The 27,522-nt window shown below is 50.4% G+C and overlaps 4 protein-coding genes across 6 annotated transcripts in view; 2 read left to right on the top strand and 2 right to left on the bottom strand.

Annotated features, from left to right (window-relative positions):
• The window catches only part of LOC307084004 (growth/differentiation factor 11-like), a gene marked incomplete at its 5' end in the record, with an annotated part of 19,749 nt that extends 18,046 nt beyond the window's left edge, over positions 1-1,703 (bottom strand). The window contains one exon of the mRNA XM_079748112.1: positions 1,286-1,703. Within this exon, the coding sequence (XP_079604238.1) occupies positions 1,286-1,703 (418 nt within the window). The remainder of the gene's footprint in view (positions 1-1,285) is intronic.
• Positions 1,704-5,229: 3,526 nt separating this feature from the next.
• Positions 5,230-12,237, top strand: LOC307084165 (uncharacterized protein). Of its 3 annotated transcripts, XM_079748413.1 has the most exons (7): positions 5,230-5,415; positions 5,704-5,778; positions 5,870-5,908; positions 6,338-6,499; positions 7,848-7,931; positions 9,822-9,902; positions 9,948-12,237. In XM_079748413.1, the coding sequence occupies exons 1-7, from the start codon at positions 5,317-5,319 to the stop codon at positions 10,440-10,442; spliced, it is 1,035 nt and encodes a 344-aa protein (XP_079604539.1). In that variant the 5' UTR covers positions 5,230-5,316; the 3' UTR covers positions 10,443-12,237. The 3 variants fall into 3 exon arrangements, with proteins under 3 accessions (XP_079604539.1, XP_079604538.1, XP_079604537.1); XM_079748412.1 differs by having other exon boundaries at positions 5,873-5,908; positions 9,822-12,235; XM_079748411.1 differs by having other exon boundaries at positions 9,822-12,233.
• Positions 12,238-12,663: 426 nt separating this feature from the next.
• avil (advillin) lies at positions 12,664-22,899 on the bottom strand. The gene is made up of 20 exons (XM_079747502.1): positions 22,877-22,899; positions 22,373-22,467; positions 22,098-22,172; positions 21,516-21,712; positions 20,898-21,006; positions 20,699-20,809; positions 20,148-20,353; positions 18,351-18,429; positions 18,163-18,261; positions 17,918-18,071; positions 17,527-17,627; positions 17,075-17,212; positions 16,532-16,690; positions 15,616-15,795; positions 15,131-15,279; positions 14,526-14,670; positions 14,095-14,283; positions 13,894-13,968; positions 13,358-13,474; positions 12,664-13,032 (listed from the first exon to the last, which is right to left on the bottom strand). The coding sequence occupies exons 2-20, from the start codon at positions 22,430-22,432 to the stop codon at positions 12,919-12,921; spliced, it is 2,457 nt and encodes an 818-aa protein (XP_079603628.1). The 5' UTR covers positions 22,433-22,467; positions 22,877-22,899; the 3' UTR covers positions 12,664-12,918.
• A 922-nt stretch (positions 22,900-23,821) lies between these two features.
• Positions 23,822-27,022, top strand: olfml3b (olfactomedin-like 3b). The gene is made up of 3 exons (XM_079748721.1): positions 23,822-23,955; positions 25,104-25,389; positions 25,978-27,022. The coding sequence occupies exons 1-3, from the start codon at positions 23,857-23,859 to the stop codon at positions 26,754-26,756; spliced, it is 1,164 nt and encodes a 387-aa protein (XP_079604847.1). The 5' UTR covers positions 23,822-23,856; the 3' UTR covers positions 26,757-27,022.
• The last annotated feature ends 500 nt before the right edge of the window (positions 27,023-27,522 follow it).

Raw genomic sequence — 27,522 nt, forward strand, 5'->3', positions numbered from 1 at the left:
CTTTTTCTCACTGCGATGAACAGCAGGGAGTCCGGTAGAGCCCCATATAAAAGAGCGATAGAGCACAGCTGCCAGGGTTCAACAGCAATTTTGTGAGATGTCTTTGAGAGCTGCGCAGTGTGCGTGTGTACGTGCGTGCGCGCGCGTGCGCGCGTGCGCGTGTGGGTGTGTGCGTGCGTCTGGCCGAATCACACGACATGGAAGGCGCATGATTGCGGTAATTAAAGCGCTGGGAAACAGAAAGCCTACTGGATCCAGGATCCAGGATCCAGCCTACTAAATCCAGTGCCAGATTTTCTCTATCGATGACGGGCTTTCTGACGTCCCCCTTCCTGCTCTCCAGGTCACAATAAGACACAAACAGCGCAAGTGAATCTAAAACTCAAAACTCAGGAGAGCCTTCAGATGTGAGCATGAGGACACGAGGACATGAGGAATCGAGCACATGAGGACATGAAGACATGAGGACATGAACACATGAGCACAGGAGGGGACAGGCTCTGCTGAAGTCACATCTGGACTTCTGAGGACTTTGAGTGAATGTTTGGGGCAAGCTCCCCGCAGACCGCCTGGTGTTGTTGGGTGTTGACGAGTCAAGAGCGAGAGCCCAGAACTGTAAGGCAGAACCACAACAGAGGGGCCTCAGCGGCGCTCACACGCCTCAGGTCCAGGGCGGACTCGTCTTGAGTCCACAGACCCCAATGACCCCATCACGCTATCTATTATTGATTATCAAGTTCAAACAGGATCTATAGTTTGACAGGCGTGGCCAGCAGCTGACATAAAGCTGGTTCAGACTCCAGGTGCCCCGAGCTCGGGGACAGACCCGGGCTCACCCCTCCACCCTCAGAGCCGGGCTCACTCCTCCACCCTCAGAGCCGGGCTCACCCCTTCACCAGCAGACCAAGGTTCACCCCTCCACAAGAGGTCCCGGGTTCACCCCTCCACAAGAGGTACTGGGTTCACCCCTCCACAAGAGGTACTGGGTTCACCCCTCCACAAGAGGTCCCGGGTTCACCCCTCCACAAGCGTTCACCCCTCCACAAGAGGTCCCGGGTTCACCCCTCCACAAGGGTTTACCCCTCCACAAGAGGTACTGGGTTCAGCCCTCCACCAGCCGACCCAGGTCCACCCCTCCACAAAGGATCACCCCTCTAGACCCGGGTTCACCCCTCCACAAGAGGTCCCGGGTTCACCCCTCCGCAAGCAGCGACCGCCGGTGGTTCCCGGTGACATGTACCCTGCGTCCTCCCTCGTTCACCTTCCCATCACTGGGTCTACTCACGCTCCGAGGCCATGGTGATGACGGACTCCGTGGTGGCGTGGTACTCGTCCTCCTCCATGAACTCGTCCTGGGACGACGCGTCGCCCTGGAAGTCGTGATGGTCCAGCAGCTGCTGAAGCGGCGGCGCCTTGGGCAGCAGCTGGTTCACCACCTCGCGGCTGATGTTGGGCGCGTGCTTCAGCCGCAGCTTGCTGAGGATCTGCGACTTGATGGTCTCCAGCCGCAACACTTTGCTTTGTTCCCGCCACACGCACGCGGAACACTCGTGGGAGCCCGCGTCCTCGTCCAGCAGTGACAGCCCGGGGTCCGTGGGCGCCTCGCCGGCCGGCAGCAGCGGGAGGTGGGGCGGGTCGCTGCCGGACAGTCCCGGGGAGAGCAGCACCGTCAGGCACAGGAGGAGGGTGGAGGAGCTCGGCATGACGAACCGCTCGGTGCCCGCGATGCAACTTTACGCGGCGGGGGTGTCGTGCTGTCCTCGCGAGCCTTCTGGGTCTCCGCTAGACCGGCCTCAAGACGAGCATTCGGGGAGGAGGTGGTGGAGGAGGAGGAGGAGGATGAGGAGCTGGTCCCCGCCGGTCGCCCTTCCCGGACTGCGCGGCGCTTTCGGCGACAAATGAACACGAAAAGAAAAGTGCGTTTCAGCCTTCAGCGCGTCAAGGCAGTTCAGAGGGAAAGTGGGAGATAAGTGTTCCTCGTGGACGTGTACCCAGCGCACATGTACTGGTTGTTGTGGTTCCCGGTTCAACACCAGTGAGTCCACGGAGGTGTGAGTGTTCAGAAGTGAGAAATGTGCAAGTGCGGTCAATAAGGGCGCTTTATATATCTGCACTGCCCGGTGTCGTCATCCGTCTCCATTGGCTAAGATTGCAACAAAAGGCTTTTAGGTCTGTCACCAAATCCAGAGGGATGGAGCGATGGAAGGTGAAGCCCCTAGGACTGATCCTCTACAGTGTGGACCCGGGATTAAAACCCGGGACGGGGGACTGGAGGACCCAGCCTGCCCTCCTGACGTTCCTGAACTATGAACTCCGCGCTATCTGGAGAAGTCGTTCTGTAATTACTCCATGACGTTTTAATTGGCGGATCAATTAATCGACAACTTGGTAGAAGTGTACTTTTGGTCTTAACTTCTCATGAGAAAAGGGTCAGAATAGTTCCAGCAGGTTACAGATCCACCCGACTATAAGGACATACTGAATCATTAATTCTGTTTTTGCATTACTGTGACAATAAAAAATCAGCTTTTGATTAATTAATCGGCTAATTCAGCCTGGTCATTATGGTGAATTAAAATTAAGCTCGTTGCCTTCCTACCGTTTTAAATATATATATTTTCCGGAGTAATATTTTTCTATCAAATCAATCGAATGTATTCCAATGTCCATTGAATATTTACCAGACAAGTCCCTGTAGGTTTAATAAGTTCATTTTAAGCACAACCCCATCATTTCAGCAGCATTGCATTGAGTGAGGAGTTATATATAAGAAAGGAGAGCGCAAGTGTTCCGCCCACCGGCTCCCCATTGGTTCAGAACGTGTTCAAAATGGTCGCGGGGCCAAGACTTCTCTGCGCCAATCAGATGAGAAGAGGGTATTGGTGGGCGTGGTCTAATGACCAATTTTCTCATGCATGTTCTCGGCTGGAGCGACGTGACTGGGAACCAGCTGGACAGCGGCTAGTCCTACTTAGGCTGCCTACAAACCATAGCTAGGCTTACCCAGATCATAGGACCTAACTACTGACAGTAGCTAGGCCTACCCAGATCATAGGACCTACCTACTGACTGTAGCTAGGCCTACCAAGATCATAGTAGCCTACCTAGCTACTGACCTTAGCTAGGCCTACCCAGATCATAAGACCTACCTACTGACCATAGCTAGGCCTACTCAGATCATAGGACCCACCTACTGATCATAGCTAGGCCTACCCAGATCATAGGACCCACCTACTGATCATAGCTAGGCCTACCCAGATCATAGGACCCACCTACTGATCATAGCTAGGCTTCCCAGATCATAGGACCCACCTACTGATCATAGCTAGGCCTACCCAGATCATAGGATCTACCTACTGACCTTAGCTAGGCCTACCCAGATCATAGGACCTACCTACTGATCATAGCTAGGCCTCCCTAGGGCCTACCTACTGATAGTAGCTAGCTCTACCCAAAGCCTACCTACTGACAGTGGCTAGGTCTACCGAGAGCCACAGAGCCTACCTACAGACAGTGGCTAGGCCTACCCTTGAGTCTACCTACTGACAGTAGGCCTACCCAGAGATATAGGACCTACCTACTGACACTAGCTAGGCCTACCGAGAGCCATATGATCCTACCTACTCTCAGTAGCTAGGCCTACTGACAGTAGTAGGCCTACCGAGAGCCAACAGGTCGACCTACTGACAGTGGCTAGGCCTACACAGGGCCTACGTACTGACAGTAGCTAGGTCTACCCAGATCAAAGGACCTACCTACTGACCGTAGCTAGGCCTACCCTAAAGCCTACCTACTGACACTGGCTAGACCTACCAAGAGCCTACCTACTGACAGTAGCTAGGCCTACCCTTAAGCCTACCTACTGACTGTGGCTAGGCCTACCAAGAGCCTACCTACTGACAGTAGCTAGGCCTACCCTAAAGCCTACCTACTGACAGTGGCTAGGCCTACCAAGAGCCTACCTACTAACAGTGGCAAGGCCTACCCTAAAGCCTACCTACTGACAGTGGCTAGGCCTACCAAGAGCCTACCTACTGACAGTGGCAAGGCCTACCAAGAGCCTACCTACTGACAGTAGCTAGGCCTACTCTTAAGCCTACCTACTGACAGTGGCTAGGCCTACCAAGAGCCTACATACTGACAGTAGCTAGGCCTACTCTTAAGCCTACCTACTGACAGTGGCATGGCCTACTGACGGTGGCTAGGCCTACCCTAGAGCCATAGGACCTACCTTCTGACCATTGCCTCCTGGAACATTTTGACAGAACTCTGATCAAAGCTTTAATGACTTCTACTGCCATCCGGAACCTAAACATCATTCTGATAACTGAGCAAGTGCCATGAAAAATATAATCATGAGTAATGAGTAATGAGTAGTAAAAGTATTCATTGCACATCCTTTTATCCTTCGATACAAAGCAAATTGTTTTGATCTCTTCAGTAAGATAACATCACATTATGTTGATCTACAATTTGATTCACATTGTTATTGCATTTTGGACATCCTTTGAAGAGCCTGATTGTGAGTTATTTTTGGATTGGTTGACACTAACACATTTTAAGAGTTAGTCCTTGACACTGGAACCGCCGAAAGGCTTATGTCGCGGGTTTGATTTATACACCCATAGGTCTACGGATTAAACACCGGTCCCAAAGTCAGACCGCACGCCTGGTACAAGCACCTGGGCACCAGCAACAAGCACACGGTCAGTCTAGGATAGAAGAGCATGGTTTGTGAATGAGGAGGCAGCTATAGCCTGTCTGCTCTTCACTGTGCTGGGAATGTGTTATTTACTGACTCCTATTACATAAGACAGACACGGCACGTGTTAGGTGCACAGAGGCGGACGCCACTTTCCAAACTTTCAAGTGTGCAGCATGAAGTCGGCGGGGTGTTTAAAAAACATCTCTTCCGACGGTCACTTGCGCTCTCCCGACCTTTGTGATGTGCTGCAGAAGCCGGGAGGCGCCGCGACCCTCTGCTTCCCTCTAGTGGAAGAACACAGCGTTGCAGTCGTGCGCGTTTTGCGACCATGAATGAATACGATATTTACGAGTATTTTAATTATCATATATCACACGTAAAATAATTCCATACAATAATTGGCCCATTCCTACATTGTAGAATAAAATGAATAAAGTTAATTTGAGTTTGAGTTTGAGCGGTCGGCTTTCCGTAGACGACGGCCGGGGCGTAGTCGTGTCATCATCGTTGTCGTCATCCTCGTCGATTTTTACCAAACAAGCAAACAAGCGTTGGTTGATAAGCTGCTCTCTCTTTTCGGATATATCTTGAGCATTTTGAGAGCGTTTAAAATGCAGTCCGGGCTCGCGGACCGACACGGGTCCCCCAGCAAGAGGACTCTTGCCCGGGGGATGAGCGAGGACGAGTCCCTGCGCATCATCATCTCGGAGGTGAGCCGATCCTTCAGGACTTGTCTCGTCTTTTAACAACAGACTCACTAACGCTGCTTACTGCTTCTGTTCGCTTGCGTCTTTAAGTTGAACCTCAGGTTTGTTCATTTAAACCCGTTCCTAAAGCCCCCACTGGCGGGCAGGTCAAAGACCTGACCCCAAGTGCGTCTAGGATAGGAACGGGGACAGCTATGATACCGTAAACAGAAGTTGTTGGTGATCGATTTTAGGCCCAGATCACGTTTCACTCCACTAATCGATCGTCATGTTATTGCCCCCCCCGGTCAGACGGAGACCCCATCCCGGCGGCTCGCCCGCAGCGACAGCCGAAGCGGAACTCTGAAGAGGAAGAGTGGAAGTCTGGTAGGAGGAGACTGCTGCTGGCTGAAACGTTTTAAATATACACCACTATTTAGCTTTGATTTGTGTTTTTCTGTCTGTGTTGTGCTCCCAGCAGTGTGATCAGGACATTTTCAAGACCCTGCCTGACGTGGTAGGTAGCCCTCACCTACACACCACGCCTGCAGTAGAGACTGCTGCTGCAGTCACGATTCGCAGAAGTCCTTGATCGTTTTCTTCCTACTGACACATGTGACGAGCTACGTGCTTAGATTGTGTCTTGTGGCTTGTTATTCAAGTGGAATCTATTGCAAGGGCTTTCTGTAATCAAGACTCAAGGAAGTGGATAAACCATAACAGCCTGTCCGCCCTGTTGATCTTTCACCGAGAGAGAAGAAGTCTAATGATGGAGCCGATTGACTCACCCACCCAAACCGGTCTGGGGGAAGCCATGAAGACCCATCCAGACACACACTGATGTAATCTGTGTCTGTCTGCTCGTGTGTGTGTGTGTGTCTCCTCCCTGTGTGTGTGCGTGTGTGTGTGTGTCTCCTCCCTGTGTGTGTGTGTGTGTGTGCTCCAGATGGAGCTGCAGGCCAGCTACGAGGAGGTGGTGCAGGAGCTGCGGGGCCTGGAGCTGGAGCGGGAGGCGCTGCTGTTCCAGGTGGACGTGCTGCAGGACTCCCTGGAGAGCGTGGAGGAGCTGCTGGCCGAGGCCCACAGGGAGGCCGGCCAGGCCCGCACGGTGAGCCACCCCCCATGGCCTGACCCCGCATGGCCCCACCCCCATGGCCTGACCCCCATGGCCTCACACGCACACACGGGTCACTTAGATCTCTCACTGACCCCCGTCAGATCACCTGACCAGGTGTCAGGTTGTTATTTTCCCAGTGGGTTGGTGTTGTGTCCCGGTGGGTTGGTGTTGTGTCCCGGTGGGTTGGTGTTGTGTCCCAGTGGGTTGGTGTTGTGTCCCAGTGGGTTTATGTCTGGTGTGTTAACCAGTGGTTTTGTGTCCCGTTAGTTAACCAGTGGTTTTGTGTCCCGTTAGTTAACCAGTGGTTTTGTGCCGGGTGTCAACCAGACACAAACATGTAGGCAACCGCTAATCTGGGGACAATCAGCAGCAGCAATCTCTGAAACCAGTAACAGCAGCTAAGGGCACCCCTTGGTGCCAAATGAAGTAATGAGAGGCGTCCTTAGAGAGGAGAAGGCTCTGGTTCAGTGGTTTGTTGTCTGGTGAGTTAACCAGTGGTTTTGTGTATGCGGTTTGTTAACAAATTACTGGTGTTCCGAGTCTTGGCCCTGTTGTTGTGATGAGTTGGTGCTGAACAAAGTATTCGAACCACTTTTCAATTCAGATGTGGTAATTCAGATGTCCCCTAGTTTCTCTCTCTCTCTCTCTCTCTCTCTCTGTCTCTGTCTCTGTCTCTTTAATGTAGCCCTTAATCACAGTTAGTCTCGAAAGACTAAAAAGGCCCTATGTTGACATTACACCCCCCACCCCCCCAATCCTGAGGGGGGGGATCCCTCCTTCCACGTGATGATGGTGAGGAGGGCGATGGGTGTCAAAATAAAAAAAATGATCCATGGTGATGGGGTTCTGGCCATCATAGTAACCGCACAGATCCACTCACAGTCATCGCAACAGACCAGGCATTCAGTCACAGTCACACTAAAACAGACGGACTGATGAATTAGTCGGGGCAATGGGCCAACAAAACATGTAAACAACCGCTAATCTGGTGCCAGCAGCAATCAGCAGCAGCGATCTGTGAAAACAGCAACAACAGCCGCTAAGGGCACCGCTGGGTGCCGGACGAAGGACGAAGGAGGCATGAGAGGCGATAACAGATAGCAGAACACGCTGGTTCCTTGTTGATTGCTTCCTTGCCTGTGGTCTTGAAATAAGGCTCAATCTGTCTCACTCGCATTCCAATCCAATTCAAGAAAGCTTCAATGGTACGGGAAACGGATAATAACACAGTCAAAGCAGGTGACAATTGAGGTCCAAATATCAAGTTCAATTCCCTCTCTCTTTCTCTCTGTCAACGTGTTGCGTAGGTGAAAATGAGTGTTTTGTGATTCATGTCCAGGAAGCGGAGCTGGAGAGGATGACCAACAGGACGCTGGAGGATAAAGTCAGAGCACTGATGAGTGAAGTGGAGCGACTGAACGAGGTGAGGAGGGGGGAGGGGGGAGGAGAGAGAGAGAGGGGGAGGAGGGAGAGAGGGAGAGAGAGAGAGAGAGAGAGGGGGGAGGAGAGGGAGGGAGGGAGTGAGGAGAGAGAGAGAGAGGGAGAGAGAGAGAGAGAGAGAGAGAGAGAGAGGGGGGGGAGGAGAGGGAGGGAGGGAGGAGGCAGGGAGAGGGGGGTAGGGGAGGGGGTTGGAGAGAGAGAGAGAGAGAGAGAGAGAGAGAGAGAGAGAGAGAGAGAGAGAGAGAGAGAGAGAGAGAGAGAGAGGTGAATGTTACATCACACAGAGGGAGGCACTGGCTCCCTGTATTTCTGAACATAGAAGGCTGACTAATGGCTTGTTACAGCATGCCAGGGGTTGTGTAACAGCTCTGGTGACCAGAGAGGTGCCTCCGAGAGAGAGAGAGAGAGCGAGAGAGCGAGAGAGCGCGAGAGAGGAGGGGGGAACCTGGGCGTGTGTGTTGTCGACAGCAACACTGGGCTGTGTAAACAAACACACGGTTGTTATGTATTTAAAGGGTTTCCAGGACTCCTGCCTATAAAAGGCATCTCTGTACACGGCACCGTACCACTGGGTACTACAGTGGGACGGGTACCGTGTGTGCGTATTAGTATAAGATATACTTTATTCATCTCAGCAGAGAAATTTGTATGTATGTGGTCGTTGTTGGCATTGAGGAAGTGAAAACGTGCCCCTGTTGAAGACTGCTCGGTGGGCCCTCTAGTGGACACTTTGGTCGCTGTAGTCTTATTAAAGGTGTTATTTCTTATTATGTTTCTTAGGTTAGACCTGGAGACATGGGGTCGTAATAATGTTATAATGATGAATGGTGTTCATCTATAAAGACCCAGTGAACCCTTTGTTTCAGCTGGAGTCCTCTTAAAGGGCCAGTGAACCCCCTGTTTCAGCTGGAGTCCTCTTAAAGGGCCAGTGAACCCCCTGTTTCAGCTGGAGTCCTCTTAAAGGGCCAGTGAACCCCTTGTTTCAGCTGGAGTCCTCTTAAAGGGCCAGTGAACCCCTTGTTTCAGCTGGAGTCCTCTTAAAGGGCCAGTGAACCCCCTGTTTCAGCTGGAGTCCTCTTAAAGGGCCAGTGAACCCCTTGTTCCAGCTGGAGTCCTCTTAAAGGGCCAGTGAACCCCTTGTTTCAGCTGGAGTCCTCTTAAAGGGCCAGTGAACCCCCTGTTTCAGCTGGAGTCCTCTTAAAGGGCCAGTGAACCCCCTGTTTCAGCTGGAGTCCTCTTAAAGGGCCAGTGAACCCCTTGTTTCAGCTGGAGTCCTCTTAAAGGGCCAGTGAACCCCTTGTTTCAGCTGGAGTCCTCTTAAAGGGCCAGTGAACCCCCTGTTTCAGCTGGAGTCCTCTTAAAGGGCCAGTGAACCCCTTGTTCCAGCTGGAGTCCTCTTAAAGGGCCAGTGAACCCCTTGTTTCAGCTGGAGTCCTCTTAAAGGGCCAGTGAACCCTTTGTTTCAGCTGGAGTCCTCTTAAAGGGCCAGTGAACCCCCTGTTTCAGCTGGAGTCCTCTTAAAGGGCCAGTGAACCCTTTGTTTCAGCTGGAGTCCTCTTAAAGGGCCAGTGAACCCCCTGTTTCAGCTGGAGTCCTCTTAAAGGGCCAGTGAACCCCTTGTTTCAGCTGGAGTCCTCTTAAAGGGCCAGTGTTTCAGTAACGTTGTTAAAATGGCATAGATTACTATGTTGGCGATCAGAAGAGTAGTGTGAGAGATGACAAATGCGTCTTTAAGGTCGTATGTGCCTCCTTTCTGATGTAGGTCCACGTTGATGGTGTCGGCCATTGTTGTTGCCTCGTGCGAAAATAAGGTCATGTATGCTAAGCTCCCACGCCGACGGGTTTCTGATTCAAATCCAATGTCTTTCTACAGGAGAGGGACGCCCTAGCTACCCTTCAGAAACACGCGCTCATTCTGGAGGAGGCAAAGTCCTACAGCACCCTGGACCAGGAGGCACCCATCACCGTGGACCAGGCACCCATCACCCTGGACCAGGAGGCACCCATCACCGTGGACCAGGCACCCATCACCCTGGACCAGGAGGCACCCATCACCCTGGACCAGGCACCCAGCACCCAGGCCCCACCACCCAGCAGTGCTGGGCCCTGGGGGGCCACCGCCTCAGAGTCCGGCCAGGGGCCCTCGGAGGAGCCCTGGGCCAGTCCTCTCCAGAAGCTGGCGGACATCACCCTGTCCAAGGTGAGCACCCTGGCGCTGGTGGACCCACGCCCCCCCGAGGGGGTGCTGGGTCGGCCGGACGGCTGGCGGCTGGAGGAGGACGACGAGAGGAACAACGACACGGACAGCCTGGGAGCCTACGAGGACGCCTCGGCTGACACCCCCGACCTGGACCCCCAGGCCTTCCCGGGGCCCGGGGACGACGACGACGACGACGACGACGAGCTGGACGGGGGGGAGGAGCAGAGGGGGGGCGGGACAGACCCCAGGGACCCCAAGCACCAGGACCCGGACAACTCCTGCGTTCTGTCTTAAGCCTTAACGTGTGTGTGTTTCCAGACGGGCCCTGGTTGTCTTCTGGAGGTTCTGAGGGCCCCCCACTGCCCCCCCCCCCCCCCCCTCTTCTCTGGGTTCCCAACGTAACGTCCTCAGGAAGGGAGAAGGTCAGGGCAGGGAGGAGCTGGAGGGTTCCGGCCTTCGGTTCTCTGTCGTCTTTATCTTGCCTTTCTTTGGTCGCAGTGGACGAAGGCCACACCGATGCTCTTACTGTTTATCTGAACTCTGTGCATTCCAACCGTAACGGGTGGGGACACACTCTCCCTCCAATCTGGAGACACTTCTTAGTCCGTTTGGCTTCTGCTCTGTGTGCCAAATGAAGGGCACTGAGGGAAGGAGGAGTCGAAAGAAACGTTCTGTCTTATCAACGGTGAACAGGGATCTTTTTAATTTGGGTTTTTGGTAAATGTTTTATAGCATGTTGGCAATAAGCTACACTGTTCGTAGAGAATGCTGTTTATCCACTGGGCTGTCTAGTAGTTTTAAATGGGAGACATATCATATCACCTGGACAATCTTAAATCTCTAAATACTGTATGTTAAGAGGCCGCTGTATGTCCTGTTCAGTTTGCACACTGTAATTGTTGCCAGTGGGTAAATCACGTAGGACGCTGTTACCTGCCAACTATACGACTATCAAAGATATATTTATCTTCTGGTTGAAAGATGAGATTTTCTTTTCAACGAGGACCGATCTTAGTTTAGTTTTGATAAGAAAAAATAAATTTGCCAAAGTGGCCCGCTTAGTGAAGTTTCTGCAGAATCTGTTTTTGCAGCGTAAACGACATTCCCCTGATAGTTCTGTAAGGCTCAGAGTTCGAACCCTTAGCCTATAGTAGGCTCTAACTCAGTTGCATGGTTATGTTTGCACAACTTCTGCAGTAAAACTGATCCAATGCCATTTTTTTGTACTTGTACCAAAAGTTAAACCATTTAGTGGTGGGTCTAGTAAATCTTTCCCGTCTGTCCGAGGAAACCTTTTCTATGTTGTCATTGCTGGTAATCGCTTGTTGACGGATGATTTTTATTCAATGGCTTCAGTAACATGTTGTTAACCTTTGAGCTTAAAGCACAGTGAACTTAATAATGTCGGATCGTTTTTCCTCCTTTTGTATGTTTGTAGTTTCTCCCTCATTTTGTACACTTAACAAATTTACCTTCAAGCATATTTAGGGCTTCGTTTTTTGATCACCCCTTGCAGATATTTGATGCATGGATCAACAAGTAGTAGTTTATCTTTGACGATAAGGGATGTACTTTGTTAAGTTGTTAAGCGCGTCTTTACAACAACTTGCCTTTAAATTATATTTTGATGAAGAATTTCTTGCCCATAATGTAAAAAACTGTTAAGAGGGATTATCATCCTCATAAGGGAGATTTCTTGAGTGGTGAACATTTGTAATTTTCTTTGTGTTTTACTAAATTAGCTTTAGCATTATATGTAAACTAAATGTAATCTACTAACATGTGCTCTGGTTTCCACTCACATAACCAAAATATGTTATTCTGCCACCTGCCAGTGCTACTTATTTCCATGGTTCATGGACGCACAAATAGCCTCGACACATCACTCATATCTCTGGTTTCTGAAAATGAAGAAATAAAATGAACTTGCTGTCACTACAATCGTTTTTAAGAAGGTTATTGTGTGAAAGCTTAGTAATGGTTCCACGTCGAAGCAAGGGGGTTTACGGACCCATAACATCCTTGCGGACCTTCCTTGCGGCCGCCGTAAAATGTTGAGGCGACGCAGCAGCAAGGGCTGTGGTTGGTCCACTCACTTAAACCCGACACAGAACCAAAACAGGTTCACTACTGTGTCGAAGCGTCTGTGGGGTGATTGTGTTGCGTCGACGCAGAACCATAATCAGCCCATGAAGCAGAATCAGGAAGTTGGTAAGTTAGTTCCATTTTACATTTGTCTTTAAGAAGGTTGTTGCATGTTATCCGAGTACAGAGTACAGAAACTAAGAACGTGTAGAATGTGCGAATCTATATGTGTATATATATATGTTCTGGTAACATTTGATAAAAACATGTAGGCTTAAAATATAAAACATTACAAAACAATCTAAATAAAGCATTCTCAAACAATATCTGTGTTTATTCACGGGATCACTTCATTCCAGAAATGTTGAAACTGTTGCAAACAAATTTAACCATTGTCAGCACATGCATACTGGCATGCATACTCTCTTACTGACATGCATACTGGCGATGACAAGCATATAACCTGGAATAAAACAGATCTAAAAACTAGCTATTGTATATCTATATTAAGCACACCTAACCTACTACCTGAATGTAACTTACAACATTGAATTCACGCATAAAATTCAAACGATGAACTGTGATAATGCCTTCATATCAGACACATGAATACATCATATGAAAGTAATAACAATTTTTACTTTATGTATCAAAGTCCTGTTTACATCGGTGAGGAGAGGTGAGGTCAGAACAGCCCTTTCTCCTTCTTCAGCTTCAGTCGCTTCCAGGCGGGAAGGTCCACGAACTCCCCCTTGGAGAGCTGAAAGATTTCCTGGAAGTCTGCGTCCGACAGGTACTTCTGGAAATCAATTGAAAAGATTTGTCAGAATGTTCACACATGCGTGACCATCCTGTGGAGAGAGAGAGAGAGAGAGAGAGAGAGAGCAGCATTCCAGCGCTGTGCACTGGTTCTGCTCCATCAGTGCACTGGTTCTGCTCCATCAGTGCACTGGTTCTCCTCCACCAGTGCAGAGCACCACCCACTGCTCCAACTCTTATGTTGTGTTATGAATATGGTAGAGCAATAGAAAGCTCAATCTATCAAGGTGTGTGTGTGTGTGTGTGCGCGCGTGCGTGCGTGTGTGTGTGTGTGTGCGTGCGTGCGCGTGTGTGTGTCCACCCACCTCCTTGTGGGCAGGGTCCACCCCTTCAGGCAGCTCAGAGCTCTGCTTGTGGAGCAGCTCCTCCGCTGGGTGGGGGTCGTAGTTCGCCGCCTCCTCTGCTCCACCGTTCTGCTCCACCTGGGTGGGTGTGGAGGGTGTGGAATTCAAACAGACCCGTCGACTCTCCAGCTCCACTTCTCAAACCCTTAGTTCATTCATAGTCTAATCACAATAGTGAATCATAAATTCAATGGATTCATAATTTACTAGTTTGCTACTTCCAGGAGCATCTCTCAATGATTTTGGAAGTCATTTAAATTCATAGAATTCATAAATTCACAACAACATAACGTTAATATTTTTTATATTATATTGTATGGAAGATTCTACCAATTTATGATTTTAAGATTTAAATTACTTCCAAAATCACTCCTGGAATGAGCATCCATGAAATTGAAATGACTTCAGATTGAGTTATTTAAATCCATGGATCGTCAGACATTTTGCATTCTGCAAGCCTTCGCTCCTGTGACGCGGGTCGGCAGGAGAACACTCACGCTGCTTGGCACCTGAACGGGCATCGGTGCCGAGTCTCCCAGCTCCTTCCTCATCTCCTCGTAGGAGTTCCCTCCCTAATAAGGACATTACTTTGCATCGTTATTCAGATCCGCGAAACAGATTTGCATTGGAAAACGATCCAAACACAAATGGAAATATCCCACGAAGGCTTTGCTTGGAAGCGCGCACGTCCCACTCACGCTCCACTTGAAGGGGTCCCAGGCGGCGAACCAGCCCGTGAAGGTGGGCGGTTCGAACCCCTGTTTGATCAGGATGATGGGCGTGTCCGGGTCTCTGCCGCCCGGGTGTGTGCGCAGGAACTCGCGGCTGGTCGGGATGACCTCCTTCTTCTCGGTCTCGTTGGCGTCCTGGCCGACCCAGATGAAGACCTGCCGCGACCGGGAGCACACAGACACAGGTGCCGCACCGCGGGGATCAGATGTTTAATCAGACCTTATTCTATTCAAACACGTTACTATCGTCGGGCAGGATAGCAGCAGCAGGATAGGCTCATGGGTTAGACTGACACTCCGAAGGGTCGTTGGTTTCCATCCCCGTTAACCAAAGGCGGACCGCAGGGGCCTAGGTGATCCTCTGAGCCTGCCGGGCCGGCGCCCCTAGCCCCGCCCACCTGGTCCCAGGTGTCCAGCAGCATGACGTCGTCCGTGCTCAGGTCATCCTGGTTGAACTGGGAGATCTCCTCCACCATGAAGCGGCCCGTCTTGTTGGAGCACTCGAACAGGCGGGCAGGGTGGTCCGGAACCAGTTGCTGCAATCTGCACGCACCCACACGCACACATACGCGCACACACGCACATAGAGGCACACACACACACACACACACACACACACACGTACACAAACACACACAACCACACACACACATGCATACACTTGCACATGCACGCACACATGCACGCACACATGCACACGCGCGTACATGCACACAATGGCACACACAGAGGCACACACACAAACACATGCAGATACGCGCACACGTGCACACACACAAACAAGAGTGCGAGGGCCCACATGTCCCCGTGTGCGTACACACACATGCAAGCAAAGACATTCACACACACACACACACACACACACACACACACACACACACACACACACACGCAAGCAACCACACACATGCACGCAGGTTTAATAATGAAGATGCTCCTCTGGGTTTTCAGTGTAAGATGAATCTGGCTCAGGCTCCTTCTGGAAGCGGTCTCTGGTCGGTGCCTTTTATCGCTGGCGTAGGGGGCTTTCCCTCCGAGCAGGCTCCAGAACTCCACCGCCTCCTGCCCCTCCACCACCAGCTCAGAGTCGCTGTCCTTCCCGATCACGGTGGACATCTGCCGGGCCATGTTCCTCTCGTCTCCGCTGGAGCCCTGGCGGAGAGACCGGTGTTGCATTTATGGTACTGCGTTGACGCAGCGCAATGTCCACGCAGACGCAGTTTTAGGGAGCTGACCTATCACAGCCCCTGCTGCTTCGTCGCCCCGACGCAAGGTTAACATTTTTTGGGAGGGGCACGTCAGGCCCTTGCGGTGGACGGAAGGAGGGTCCCTAAGGACGTAATGGCTCCGTAAACCCCCTTGCGTTGCGTCGACGTGGAACAATAACTAAGCGAGGGTGCGGTCGAGCTAACCGCCCCGGCCCTCAGGAATGATCCGCACGCTGCAAAGCGTCATGGGTCCGGTGTGCCACCAGTGCGGTCGCCTCACCTTTCCGCACCACAGGAACATCCCCGACTGGCTCTTCAGGAGGAACACGTCGTTGGAGTTGAGCGAGCTGGCCAGCGCCGACACCTCGATGGCCTTGGTGGAGGACGGGTCGGAGCCGCGCACCTGGAACAGCCGGACCGGGGGCTCTGGGTCGCTGCCAGCAGTCCGAGAGGTTCCCCCCTGCGGAGACAGGACTGGACATGTCTAGACGGAGGGGCTTCGCTGTGGGGAGCGTTTGTCAGTACTACTACTGACCTCACCTGGGAGCCGGACTTACCTCTAGTCACGTTAGATAAGCCTCTATTTATTATCTCTACATAGAAACATTAATGATGGGTGCCTTTATTGAGCCCATAACCACCGTCCGGTAATCTTATCTGTATTTTACCACCAGAAGGTGTCGCTTTTATAAAAGAGGCCTTTGGTTGCTTCCCAATGCAGGATGCAAATGAGAAGGAAATACAGCTCCAGCAGATCAATGGCTCAGAGGCCGGAACATCCCCCAGGCTGGGCCCCACCTCCAGGTCCCAGAGCAGGGCTGGTGTATTTATAACCACTGCTTCATCCTTATGAATAGCATTATACATTACAAAGTTGCTAGATTAGCAATAGTTAAATATTAATTATAAAAAATGATAGCTTATGGTGATGGCTTATAAAAAATGATAGCGACAGAGCAGATGATGATGATTTTGATGAAGTCAGTCATTATTTGTATTATTTGTAGTTGTAGCAGTAGTAGCAGCAGTAGAAGTACTTTTGGTTGTATATTAGTAGTAGTAGTAGTAATAGTAGTAGTAGTAGTATATAATCTTGGTTGTATCCAAATCACATCACCATAGTGATATATATATATAGGGATATGTCTATCTATCTATGTGGATAGATAGACATATATAGTGAACATGAGGCCTACCTCGAAGATGACCATCCTGCCCTTGAATATTGACATGAAGTGCTTGGACTCCTTGCCCATGGGCACTCTGATCTGGACCGGCTCTCCTCCGTACTTCTGGTCGAGGTCCACGGCCTGGAACGCTGAGGCAGCCAGCTCATCCGTGGTGGCATGCCGGCCCTGAAGCATGACAGATACATATACCTTATTCAATACTGTCTAGAATTGATTGTCTTTTAAACGGTGACAGTGGGCTTTTAAATGATCAGTTGTCTTTTAAACGGCCGGTTGTCTTTTAAATGGTCTGTTTAAAACTGTGATGTCGTCGTTTAAACGGCCGGTTGTCTTTAAAACGTGCCGGTTGTCTTTTAAACTGTAACGTTGTCTTTTAAACGGCCAGTTGTCTTTCAAACTCCCGGTTGTCTTTTAAACAGCTGGTTGTCTTTTAAACGGCCGGTTGTCTTTTAAGCGTTGCGGTTGCCTTTTTTCTTTAATCGGTGCCCCTTAAGGAGGCCTCTTAAGGGGCACCGACTGACGGGGCTGCTTAAGGAGGCCTCTCCCCACCTGCCACATGTAGAGGATGTAGTGCTGCTTGCTGTTCACCAGGTAGGTGTACAGGATCAGGTAGCAGTCCCCTCCGAAGAAGTAGCCTCGCCACTCCGGCTCCACGGCCACCAGCTCCAGATCCTCGATGCGCCAGACCTGGCCACACCACAGACGGACACACGGGTTGTTCGGAGCAAGGCATCAAAACCACCAGGGTTAGAGGTTTGATTCCCACTCAGCCATACAGCCTGGCAAGAGCCAGCCCTCGCACAACAACTATCATTGAACTGGAAAGACCTCCGGGAGACGACGGGGGTACCAGGGTAACGCGGCCCACCCGTGACGCCAAACCAATGCTCGTGGTACTGCAGGGCTCCTTGGCTGACAGCGTACACCTTATGGCATGCATTCAAATCTGGATACAAAAATAGCACATAATAAACAATGAAGGCTATGGAATTGCCCGATACCTCGACGTCCCCACTGCCGTTGTCCACCATGCGCTGCTGGGCGGCCACCTCGGGCATCAGGTGCATCTGGGTGGCGTCAAACGTCTCCTGGGTGACGAAGGCTGGAGTAGAGGCACGGCATGGTTACTGTTGTAGAGTTGGGTACTAACATCCGACCACTAGGGGCATTAGTGCCATCGCTGTGTACAAAAACCTACCGCAAGCTATCCTGAGCTAGCCAGGTGATGTATGGACGTTTTAGGGGGGATCCACATTTCCCGGTTTGGTAATAAATAAGTATAGAGTAACGTCTGTGTGAGTCTAGTTAATGTTAGTGTGCCCAATATACTACAGGTAGGGACCTGACCAGTTTGGTTTGAAGTTGGGAACCTACGGAGAACCACGCACGTACCGACTTTCCCTCTGGTGTTAGTCCGGCCCAAACCCTGGGTCTGGTCCTTCACCGTCCAGCTCTGGAAGAGCTGCTTGAAGAGCGCAGACTCCGCCCCGTCGTTGACGGTCTCCACGTTGGTGTGGGCGGGGTAGTCCTTCAACTTGATAAACTCCTGCAGGGTACTCGGATTAGGATGGAGGTGCTCCCAACAAAAAGCTTAAAGTGTGACAATGTGCCGGTCAGAGGATGCACGTGTTCCTCACCAGAGCTCGGGACATGGCCGCCTGCCTCTCTGCTTTGCTCGCCTTCTTCCCTTTCCAGACGAAGATCTTGGACCCTCCCTGGTCAACGATGTAGCAGTCCTGAACAACAGATGAATCCGTAAGAGGAGATGCGATGTGATGAGGAGGAGCCTCCATGTCCTCATATGATCTGAGCCACCTGAGCTCACCTCATGATTCATCAGATCCTGGACCAGTGGCGTGGCGGCGACTTCTGTGACCTTCATGCTACCGCCATCGTCAGAAACCCTACGATGACCATAAACATACATGTAAATATACAGTGGGGCAAAAAAGTATTTAGTCAGCCTCCAATTGTGCAAGTTCTCCCACTTAAAAAGATGAGAGAGGCCTGTGATTTTCATCATAGGTATACCTCAGCTATGAGAGACAAAATGAAAAAAAAAAATCTAGAAAATCATATTGTCTGATTTTTAAAGAATTTATTTGCAAATTATGGTGGAAAATAAGTATTTGGTCAATAACCAAAGGTCATCTCAATACTTTGTTACATGCCCTTTGTTGGCAATGACAGAGGTCAAACGTTTTCTGTAAGTCTTTACAAGGTTTTCACACACTGCTGCTGGTATTTTGGCCCATTCCTCCATGCAGATCTCCTCTAGAGCAGTGATGTTTTTGGGCCACACGGACTTTCAACTCTCTCCAAAGATTTTCTATGGGGTTGAGATCTGGAGACTGGCTAGGCCACTCCAGGACCTTGAAATGCTTCTTACGAAGCCACTCCTTCATTGCCCGGGCGGTGTGTTTGGGGTCATTGTCATGCTGAAAGACCCAGCCACGTTTCATCTTCAGTGCCCTTGCTGATGGAAGGAGGTTTTCACTCAAAATCTCACGATACATGGCCCCATTCATTCTTTCCGTCATACGGATCAGACGTCCTGGTCCCTTGGCAGAAAAACAGCCCCAAAGCATGATGTTTCCACCCCCATGCTTCACTGTAGGTATGGTGTTCTTTGGATGCAACTCAGCATTCTTTCTCCTCCAAACACGACGAGTTCAGTTTTTACCAAAAAGTTCTATTTTGGTTTCATCTGACCATATGACATTCTCCCAATCCTGTTCTGGATCATCCAAATGCTCTCTAGCAAACTTCAAACGGGCCCGGACATGCACTGGCTTTAGCAGGGGGACACGTCTGGCACTGCAGGATTTGAGTCCCTGGCGGCGTAGTGTGTTAGTGATGGTAGCCTTTGTTACTTTGGTCCCAGCTCTCTGGAGGTCATTCACTAGGTCCCCCCGTGTGGTTCTGGGATTTTTGTTCACCGTTCTTGTGATCATTTTGACCCACAGGGTGAGATCTTGCATGGAGCCCCAGATCGAGGGAGATTATCAGTGGTCTTGTATGTATTCCATTTCCTAATAATTGCTCCCACAGTTGATTTCTTCACACCAATTGCTTACCTATTGCAGATTCAGACTTCCCAGCCTGGTGCAGGTCTACAATTGTGTTTCTGGTGTCCTTTGACAGCTCTTTGGTCTTGGTCATAGTGGAGTTTGGAGTGTGACTGTTTGAGGTTGTGGACAGGTGTCTTTTATACTGATAAGGAGTTCAAACAGGTGCCATTAATACAGGTAACAAGTGGAGGACAGAGGAGCCTCTTAAAGAAGAAGTTACAGGTCTGTGACAGCCAGAAATCTTGCTGGTTTTTAGGTGACCAAAAACTTATTTTCCACCATAATTTGCAAATAAATTCTTAAAAAATCAGACAAAGTGATTTTCTGGATATTTTTTTTCATTTTGTCACTCATAGCTGAAGTTTACCTATGATGAAAATTACAGGCCTCTCTCGTCTTTTTAAGTGGGAGAACTTGCACAATTGGTGGCTGACTAAATACTTTTTTGCCCCACTGTAGATATGAATACAGAAGAACGCCTACTCTGAAGAACCACCGTATTGTACGGCTTGTAGCATGTATGGCGTCGGCGAGGTGGTACAGTAGCTTACTTGTAGAGGACCAGCTTCGACTTCTGCTCCTGGTCAGCCTTCTCATCCGGAGCTCCGGCCTTCAGCTCGGAGCTCCTTTTCCCCAGGATGCCCTCCATCAGGTCCATGCCCACCGGGGCGCCGCCCTCCGCGTCTCCGTCCACCAGCAGGATATCCGTCCGGCCGCCCCTCTCGCGGTCCCGGATGTCTTTTGCCAGCAGCATCCCCTGATGAGGAAGAGAACGGGGTCCCTGACGGTAATCGCTTCAACATCTTAAACCAATTGTCCACAACATTGGGAGATGGGATTAATTGTTCTGGACGTGGAACGATAAGGCTAACATAACCCCCGAATCTCTTGTTTCTCTTCTGGGGAGACGAGACCCCATTCCATGGGGAACAACACCAGCTGCCGGTTTATTTAGAAAGGGGAAACGTTCTAACAGATGATGAAATGGGATACTGGTGTCAACGTTGGATTGGATCCCACTTTTAGCAGAACTTTGTTTCTTTGCATTCGCAAGCAAATAAAGAGAAAAAGATGTCTATGACCACAGGTCCTCCAGACTTGCCTTGAGCCTCTCCTGTCTGTTGCTCTGGGGCCCGTTCCACTGGACGATGGTCTTGCCCACGTCCAACAGGAACACGTCCCCCAGGTTGAAGCTCTCCCAGGACATCTCCACCTGGAACAGAAGGCACCGGCTGAACTCACGTGGTCCCGGGCGGCTCCCTCAGGGCCCCGGGCAGGGGCCGACTGATGGGGCTGCTTACCTCCATGGCCATGACTCTCTTCCGTCCCTTCACGTGGAGAAGCCTCTCGACGTCGAAGCTGTTGGTCTCCGTGTGTCTCATGCCTGACGCCACCCCGCCTTTCTTACAGCTGCAACGAGAACACAACATGCACTTTCAGAGCGGCCTTCCCTCTCCTTCCGTCTGACAATATTGCTTAACATTCATCCATTCATACACCCATTCACACACTGACGGCGGAGTCAACCATGCAAGGCGACAGCCAGTTCGTTGGGAGCAGTCAGGGTGGGGGGGTTTGGCTCAGGGACACCTCGACACTTGGCTAGGAGGAGCCAGGGATCGAACTGGCTACCTTCCGGTTACTAGCCAATGCGCTCTAACTCCTTAGCCACATGCCGCCCATGGATACTGTCATTCTCCTCATGTCACGACTCTCATGGAAGAGGGCCCATAAGCCTTGGACAGGACTCTCGTGGAAGAGGACCCATACTCCCAGCCTTGGACAGGACTCTCATGGAAGAGGACCCATAAGCCTTGGACAGGACTCTCATGGAAGAGGACCCATAAGCCTTGGACAGGACTCTCACAGGAGAGCGCCCATAATCCCAGGCTCTCTCTGTCTTGTCTTGTCAGACTCACATGATCCCGTTCTTGAAGTAGCCCCTGAAGGCGTCGGATTCGTGGTTCTGGACCTCGCGGTGCTGGACGGGCGAGGAGCCCAGGAAGTCGTCCAGCTGGACCGTGTAGATGACGGCGGCCCCCTGCTCATCCTGGGACGAGGCCGAGCCGATCCAGTAGTGGATGTCGTACCTGGCCGTGGCCCCGGACTTCTGGGTCTGCGGACAGGGAGTGGGAGGAAACATGGCATTCAAACTGAGATGCTATTTTTACTTTTATTTTTATATATTTGTATGTATTGAAGCATATGTATTCTTTTCTTTTATCCTGAAAATGTCATTATATTTCTAAGATAATATGTCTGTATGTTTATCTGTCTTGTGTGTTTGGTGAGCCAAAGAAGAATTTCCACCTTGGATTTCATTCATCATTTAAGATTTATTCTATTCTATTCTATTATATGGACCAGGAGAACGAGGCCATGCGTGAACCCATCTGATCTCAATTAAGCAGATAATATCTGGAACAAAACAATGTATTGTACTATGATATGCAAATGAAAAATACAAAGACACCATTGTGTGGGATGGAGCCATGACTTACAGAGAGTAGTATATAGCAGTCACCTTCATAGAAATTCCCATGCGATTTCTCGTTGACTAGCACGAGTTCCATTTTCTACGGAAGAGAAAAACAGATCTGTGATTAGTGTTCTATTTTTAAAGCATAACCTCATATTGAGTTTCTCATTTTTGAGGAAGGGATTTTCATTTTTTCTCGGAGCTCAAACGTGGAGAGTTGGTTGATCTATTCTCCTGATGGTAGAGGTTCTACAGCATTTATGCCTTCAAATTAGTGCAAACAAAAGATCAGGTTACCTCGATTCTCCAGATGAGGAGGCCGGGATTGTGAGTCACCGCTCTGAACGTGTACTCCATGTTGATTCGCTGGTCTCTACCTCCGGGCGGCTCTCCTGTCAGCGTGAACAGGAAGAGGTTATTACTATAGGGAGGAATAGTAGGAATGCACAAAAACTAAAAGAAAAAGAAATAGGATCCGTTAACTACATGTATCAAGGTCAAAGTCAGCTTTATTGTCAATTTCTTCACATGTACCAGACATACAAAGGAATCAGAAAGACATTTCTCACTATCCCATGTGAAATAGATAAAGTGAAAAAAAGTATAGTAAAGTAGATATGGTCAGTGAATTCAGTACAGAATCAAATGAATCCACTTCCAAGACTTTCAAATAAAATCAAAAATTAGAGCAATTATAGTAACAATATTTATCAACAGATACCCTGTCAATACCTAATAGGCTAAACAAAAATGTCCATGTTAGTAATAGTATATATGAGAGAATGATTTCTCCAGAACTACCTGTCCTGTGGGTTCTGTGTCCAGCGGCCTGTGACTCCGCTGAGATTACCTCATGCTGCCAATCTTTTCACTCTTTCTGCCCAGAAACATTTGCCTGTGTTTGCATGCTTCTGGACTTTTACGGCAGGTCAGTCCAATCACTGGCCAAGATATACATCCAGCAGGCAAATCGGTGAGGGAAGAGGATAGTGTTTTATTCAAAGCAGCCCACACTGAGAAGAACCAGGTTATGGGGGGCATTACCCGAATGTGTTCCATATCAGGGCAAAAATGTCTGCTCGGATCACATTTCAGTCACTTTCCTTGCATGCAAATATACTTATTTGCACAGATTGTACTATAATTGAATAATTCTGAATAAAACAAAGGCATTTGAATAATTGAATAAAACAAAGGATTTTTTTTGTGTCCGCTAGGGATAGAGAATAAATGATTAAAAATGGATTCATCGACAGAACAGAGGGAACATATGCATATTTGTATTCAAATATTCAAATATTTTTCAAAATATTTATTTAGGATTTACATTTTACAATTTTCCGGACATTATATGGCGGACATCTGTCTTTGCAATGAATAATAATAATCAATGTCTCTGTGTGGTCTTTGTTTGTTGGAAGTGCCAAAGGACCTATGAAAAAACATTTCATGAGGAAGAATATATATGGAGACATAAAGCCATAAATAAATAGACAGCACCAGCTGTATGTCTCACGTCCTCACTTCAGACGTCCTGTCCTGTGCAGGCAGCTCCAGCGGCCAGGCAGGGGGCCAGAAGCAGGGGGACGGGGGGGGCAGGAGAGGTTGTCTGCACTGGTGTTTCTTTAAGGCTGTGTGGGTCCATCAGCGCCAGATGTGTTCAGCTCCTCCCTGAAACATTCCAGTAGAGCTCCGTCCCTCTCCCAGTCCCCCAGTTCTGCTCCAGCTCCTCTCCACCGCGAACAGCTGAGTCCGGCTCGCCCGATCCCCACGCAGCAGACATGAGGGCGCTCGTTTTGCTGCTGACCGCCGCCTGCCTGGCCGGGGCACAGCATCAGGCCCTGATCGACTACCTGGAGCGCAGGCTGCTGGCCATCGAGGTAAGACCCCCGCCTCCCCCCCCGCTGGCCCAGGGCTCCAGGGCCACCCGCTGACGAGAAACTTTCCAGCGGCAGGAAACCATCATGGAATTTGAGGAGGGGACTTCTGGGAAGATTTTCCTCAATGTATTTTCCTCCTTTGCGTTCTGACTGGTAATTGGCTGATGCTCCTGAAGGATGTAGGGTTAATTAATGGGCTGCCGTTTCCAGTCACTGATGACACGTTCTCCCTAAACCTCCACGTTGTACTTGCTCAAGTATTGGTCTATGACATATTCAATATCTATTTTTTAATGACGTTTAAAACAGGTATGCTCAAACTGCTTGGAAAGAAGCAAAGTCTGGAAGAACAACCATGGAGACAGTCTCTTTAATTAAAACCATGTTAGTTCATCTCTATAATAAGAACAATACAACAACCTGGATGTTTCCAGGTATATATTTACTCTGTATCTGAGTGAAGTGTGATCCTTTTGCCAAAGGGTTTACAGAACAAAGCGCTCTCTAAATGAAACCAATGGCAGGAGTGTCCTGAGGGCTGGCTGCTGTTAGACATCAACAAGATATTCTTCCCCACGTGAATCGCTCCATTGTGCTTTTGTGTTTCGTTCTTTTCCTATAAACCCTGTGGAGGAGTATTTGGTTGGTTTCCTTTGCTGCATTTCCAATTGAAATATTGTGTAACATTAGATCTTCTGTTACCAGTGTGTATGTGTGGGTGTGTGAGTCTGTTTGTGTGCGTGCGTATGTGTGCATGGGTGTTTGTGTGTGCGTGTGCATCCGTGAGTGTGTGCATGCGTGTATCTGTGTATGTGTGTGTCTGTATGTGTATGTGTGTGTGTGTGTGTGCATGTGCGCGCATCTGTGTATATGTGTGTGTGTGCACACGCGGGTGTACGTACGTGCGTGCGTGCGTGTGTGTGTGTGTGTGTGTGTGTGTGTGTGTGTGTGTGTGTGTGTGTGTGTGTGCGTGCGCGTGTGTGTGTGTGTGTGCTTGCGTTGTGCGCGGGCACACGCGCGCGTGACCACATCGACCAGCTTCCGATCAGCCGCACGGCACCGGGAACAGGAAACACGAACCTCAGCGCCTTTCGCCAAGCTGACCTTTTGACCCTTTGACCCCCCTGACCCTCATCGGGGTTCCCAAGGACCGCGTCACCCTGTGGCACGAGCAGACGACGCGCTACGCGGCGGAGCTCCGCGAGCTGAAGCAGCAGATGGTGGCGCAGCTGGACAACCTGGACCAGGAGAAGGAGTCGCTGAGGCTGAACCTGGACAGCGTGGGCGCCCGCGTGGACCGCGTGGAGCGGGAGATGGACTACATGGAGACGCAGCACGGCGCCCCGCCCTGCGTGGACGTGGACGACAAGCTGGTGGAGCAGCAGGTGACCCAGGCGAAGGAGAGGAACAAGGCGCGCTACGCCCAGCTCTCAGGTGAGGACCCACGGGGGGGAGGCCGGGCTCTGTTTGAGGCCCCGGGGCCCCGGACCAGGAGGCCAGGTATCTGTTGGTAGAGCAAAGGGTTGGACCATCGCTCAGCATCGATGTTGGGTTTGTTTTGTTTGTGCTGATAATCCCTACCTTCAGCTGACCTCTGACCCTAGGCTGTAGCTGATGAACCCTTCAGCTGACCTCTGACCCTAGACTGTAGCTGATGAACCCTTCACCTGACCTCTGACCCTAGACTGTGGCTGATGAACCCTTCACCTGACCTCTGACCCTAGACTGTGGCTGATGAACCCTTCAGCTGACCTCTGACCCTAGACTGTAGCTGATGAACCCTTCAACTTTAACCCTTCGCCTAACCTCTGACCCTAGACTGTGGCTGATGAACCCTTCTTTGACCTGACCTCTGACCCTTCACATGACCTCTGACCCTTCACCTGACCTCTGATCCTAGACTTTAGCTGATAACCTCTCCCCTAACCTGACTTCTGACCCTCCACCTGAACTTTGACCCTAGACTGTAGCTGATGAACCCTTCACCTGACCTTGAACCCTTCACCTGACCTCTGACCCTAGACTGCAGCGAGATGATCTCCAGCATCAAGGCCATGAAGATCGTGAAGAAGCTGGGAGGGCCGAAGGGCATGTGGACCAAAGACGTGGGCGGGGCCTCGGGGAAGGTGTACGTCCTGAACGGCACGGACCAGGGCACGGTCTACGAGTTCGCCTCGCTGCAGGAGTTCACCGGCTCGCCCGACGCCTCCCTGGCCCGAGCCCTGAACCTGCCGTCGCTGTGGAAGGGCACGGGCCACCTGGTGTACAACCACCACCTGTACTACGTCAGCGACCAGCTGAGGGTGGTGAAGTACGACCTGAGGAACTCCTCGCTGGCGGACAGCGTGGTGTTCCCCGCCGCCGACCACGTGCCGGTGTACGGCCTGACCCCGGAGACGGTCATCGACCTGGCAGTGGACGAGGAGGGGCTGTGGGTGGTGCACGCCACGCGCCAGAACCTCCCGCACGTCTCCCTCGCCAAGATGGACGCCCGCACCCTCGACCTGGAGCAGAGCTGGGACACGCCGTGCCCCACGGAGAACGCGGAGGCGGCCTTCGTGATCTGCGGCACGCTGTACGTGGTGTACAACACGCCGCAGCCGGGGCGCTCCCGCGTGCAGTGCGTGTTCGACGTCAACGGCCTGGTGAGCGGCGAGGAGGCCCCGCTCATCTACTTCCCCAAGCGCTACGGCGCCCACTCCAGCCTCAAGTACAACCCCCGCGAGCAGCTGCTGTACGCCTGGGACGACGGCTACCAGATGGTGTACCGGCTGGTGATGAAGCCCAAGCTGGAGGTGTAGGAGGCAGGGCCGGCCCCGAGCAGGGAGCCGCCGTGTGGTAGAGCTGTGCAGAAGCAGGCCTAGTTAACTCCCTCAGCTATAGTTTCCTTTAGAGCTAAGTTATGACTAAAGCCTTGATGGGCTATTAAAGTGTGTGACAGTTTGGCTTCAACCGTTTACTGGGTCATCTTTTGTTTGACTGTCGATTGTTTTGTTCTGTGTGTGATTGTGAGTGTGTTGGTGTGTGAGAGAGTGTGTGTGTGTGTGTGTGTGTGTGTGTGTGTGTGTGTGTGTGTGTGTGTGTGTGGGAGTAGTTTCTGCTCTTTTACTTTCTGTTCTGAAAGTAAAATTTCATGTGTAATAAAGCATAATAGTGTCACCGTGTTTTATTGTGTTGATCGTAACGGTCGTAACTCTGTGACCTGACAAACGCAGAGCAGTACTGACATCTAGTGTGCGAAATAATAACAACATGCATCTGTAATTTAAGAAGATTTTCTACAACAAAGCATTACGTCTGAAATCTGAACGCATATTCTAGTAGCCCTGTGCAAGAACGATCAATAAGCTTAATTCAGGTATTTGCATCAATTAAAATTGATGCTAATACCTGAATTAAGCTTGATAAATTATTTAATTTCATGTTCATGAATATATACAGTATATATATATTGCATTCAATTGGTGACTTAGTAAGAGTTGATTTAAAGTTGTTGCTGTCACTTAGACTCATTACATAACACATGATTCATCAGCCCTTGCAAAAATACATAGAACAAATATCCTC

This window comes from Pollachius pollachius (assembly GCF_949987615.1).
Source record: "Pollachius pollachius genome assembly, chromosome: 12".
Classification (NCBI taxonomy): Eukaryota; Metazoa; Chordata; class Actinopteri; order Gadiformes; family Gadidae; genus Pollachius; species Pollachius pollachius.

Coding starts and splice junctions, on each gene's coding strand:
- LOC307084165 (XM_079748411.1), top strand. CDS start 5,317: ATGCAGTCCGGGCTCGCGGACCGACACGGGTCCCCCAGCAAGAGGACT. Junction 6,500..7,847: donor AGGCCGGCCAGGCCCGCACG/GTGAGCCACCCC, acceptor ATTCATGTCCAG/GAAGCGGAGCTGGAGAGGAT. Junction 7,932..9,821: donor AAGTGGAGCGACTGAACGAG/GTGAGGAGGGGG, acceptor GTCTTTCTACAG/GAGAGGGACGCCCTAGCTAC.
- avil (XM_079747502.1), bottom strand. CDS start 22,432: ATGGAGTACACGTTCAGAGCGGTGACTCACAATCCCGGCCTCCTCATC. Junction 18,262..18,350: donor AGGATCTGATGAATCATGAG/GTGAGCTCAGGT, acceptor TCTGTTGTTCAG/GACTGCTACATCGTTGACCA. Junction 18,072..18,162: donor CGGCCATGTCCCGAGCTCTG/GTGAGGAACACG, acceptor AGTACCCTGCAG/GAGTTTATCAAGTTGAAGGA.
- olfml3b (XM_079748721.1), top strand. CDS start 23,857: ATGAGGGCGCTCGTTTTGCTGCTGACCGCCGCCTGCCTGGCCGGGGCA. Junction 23,956..25,103: donor GCAGGCTGCTGGCCATCGAG/GTAAGACCCCCG, acceptor GGGGTTCCCAAG/GACCGCGTCACCCTGTGGCA. Junction 25,390..25,977: donor GCGCTACGCCCAGCTCTCAG/GTGAGGACCCAC, acceptor CTCTGACCCTAG/ACTGCAGCGAGATGATCTCC.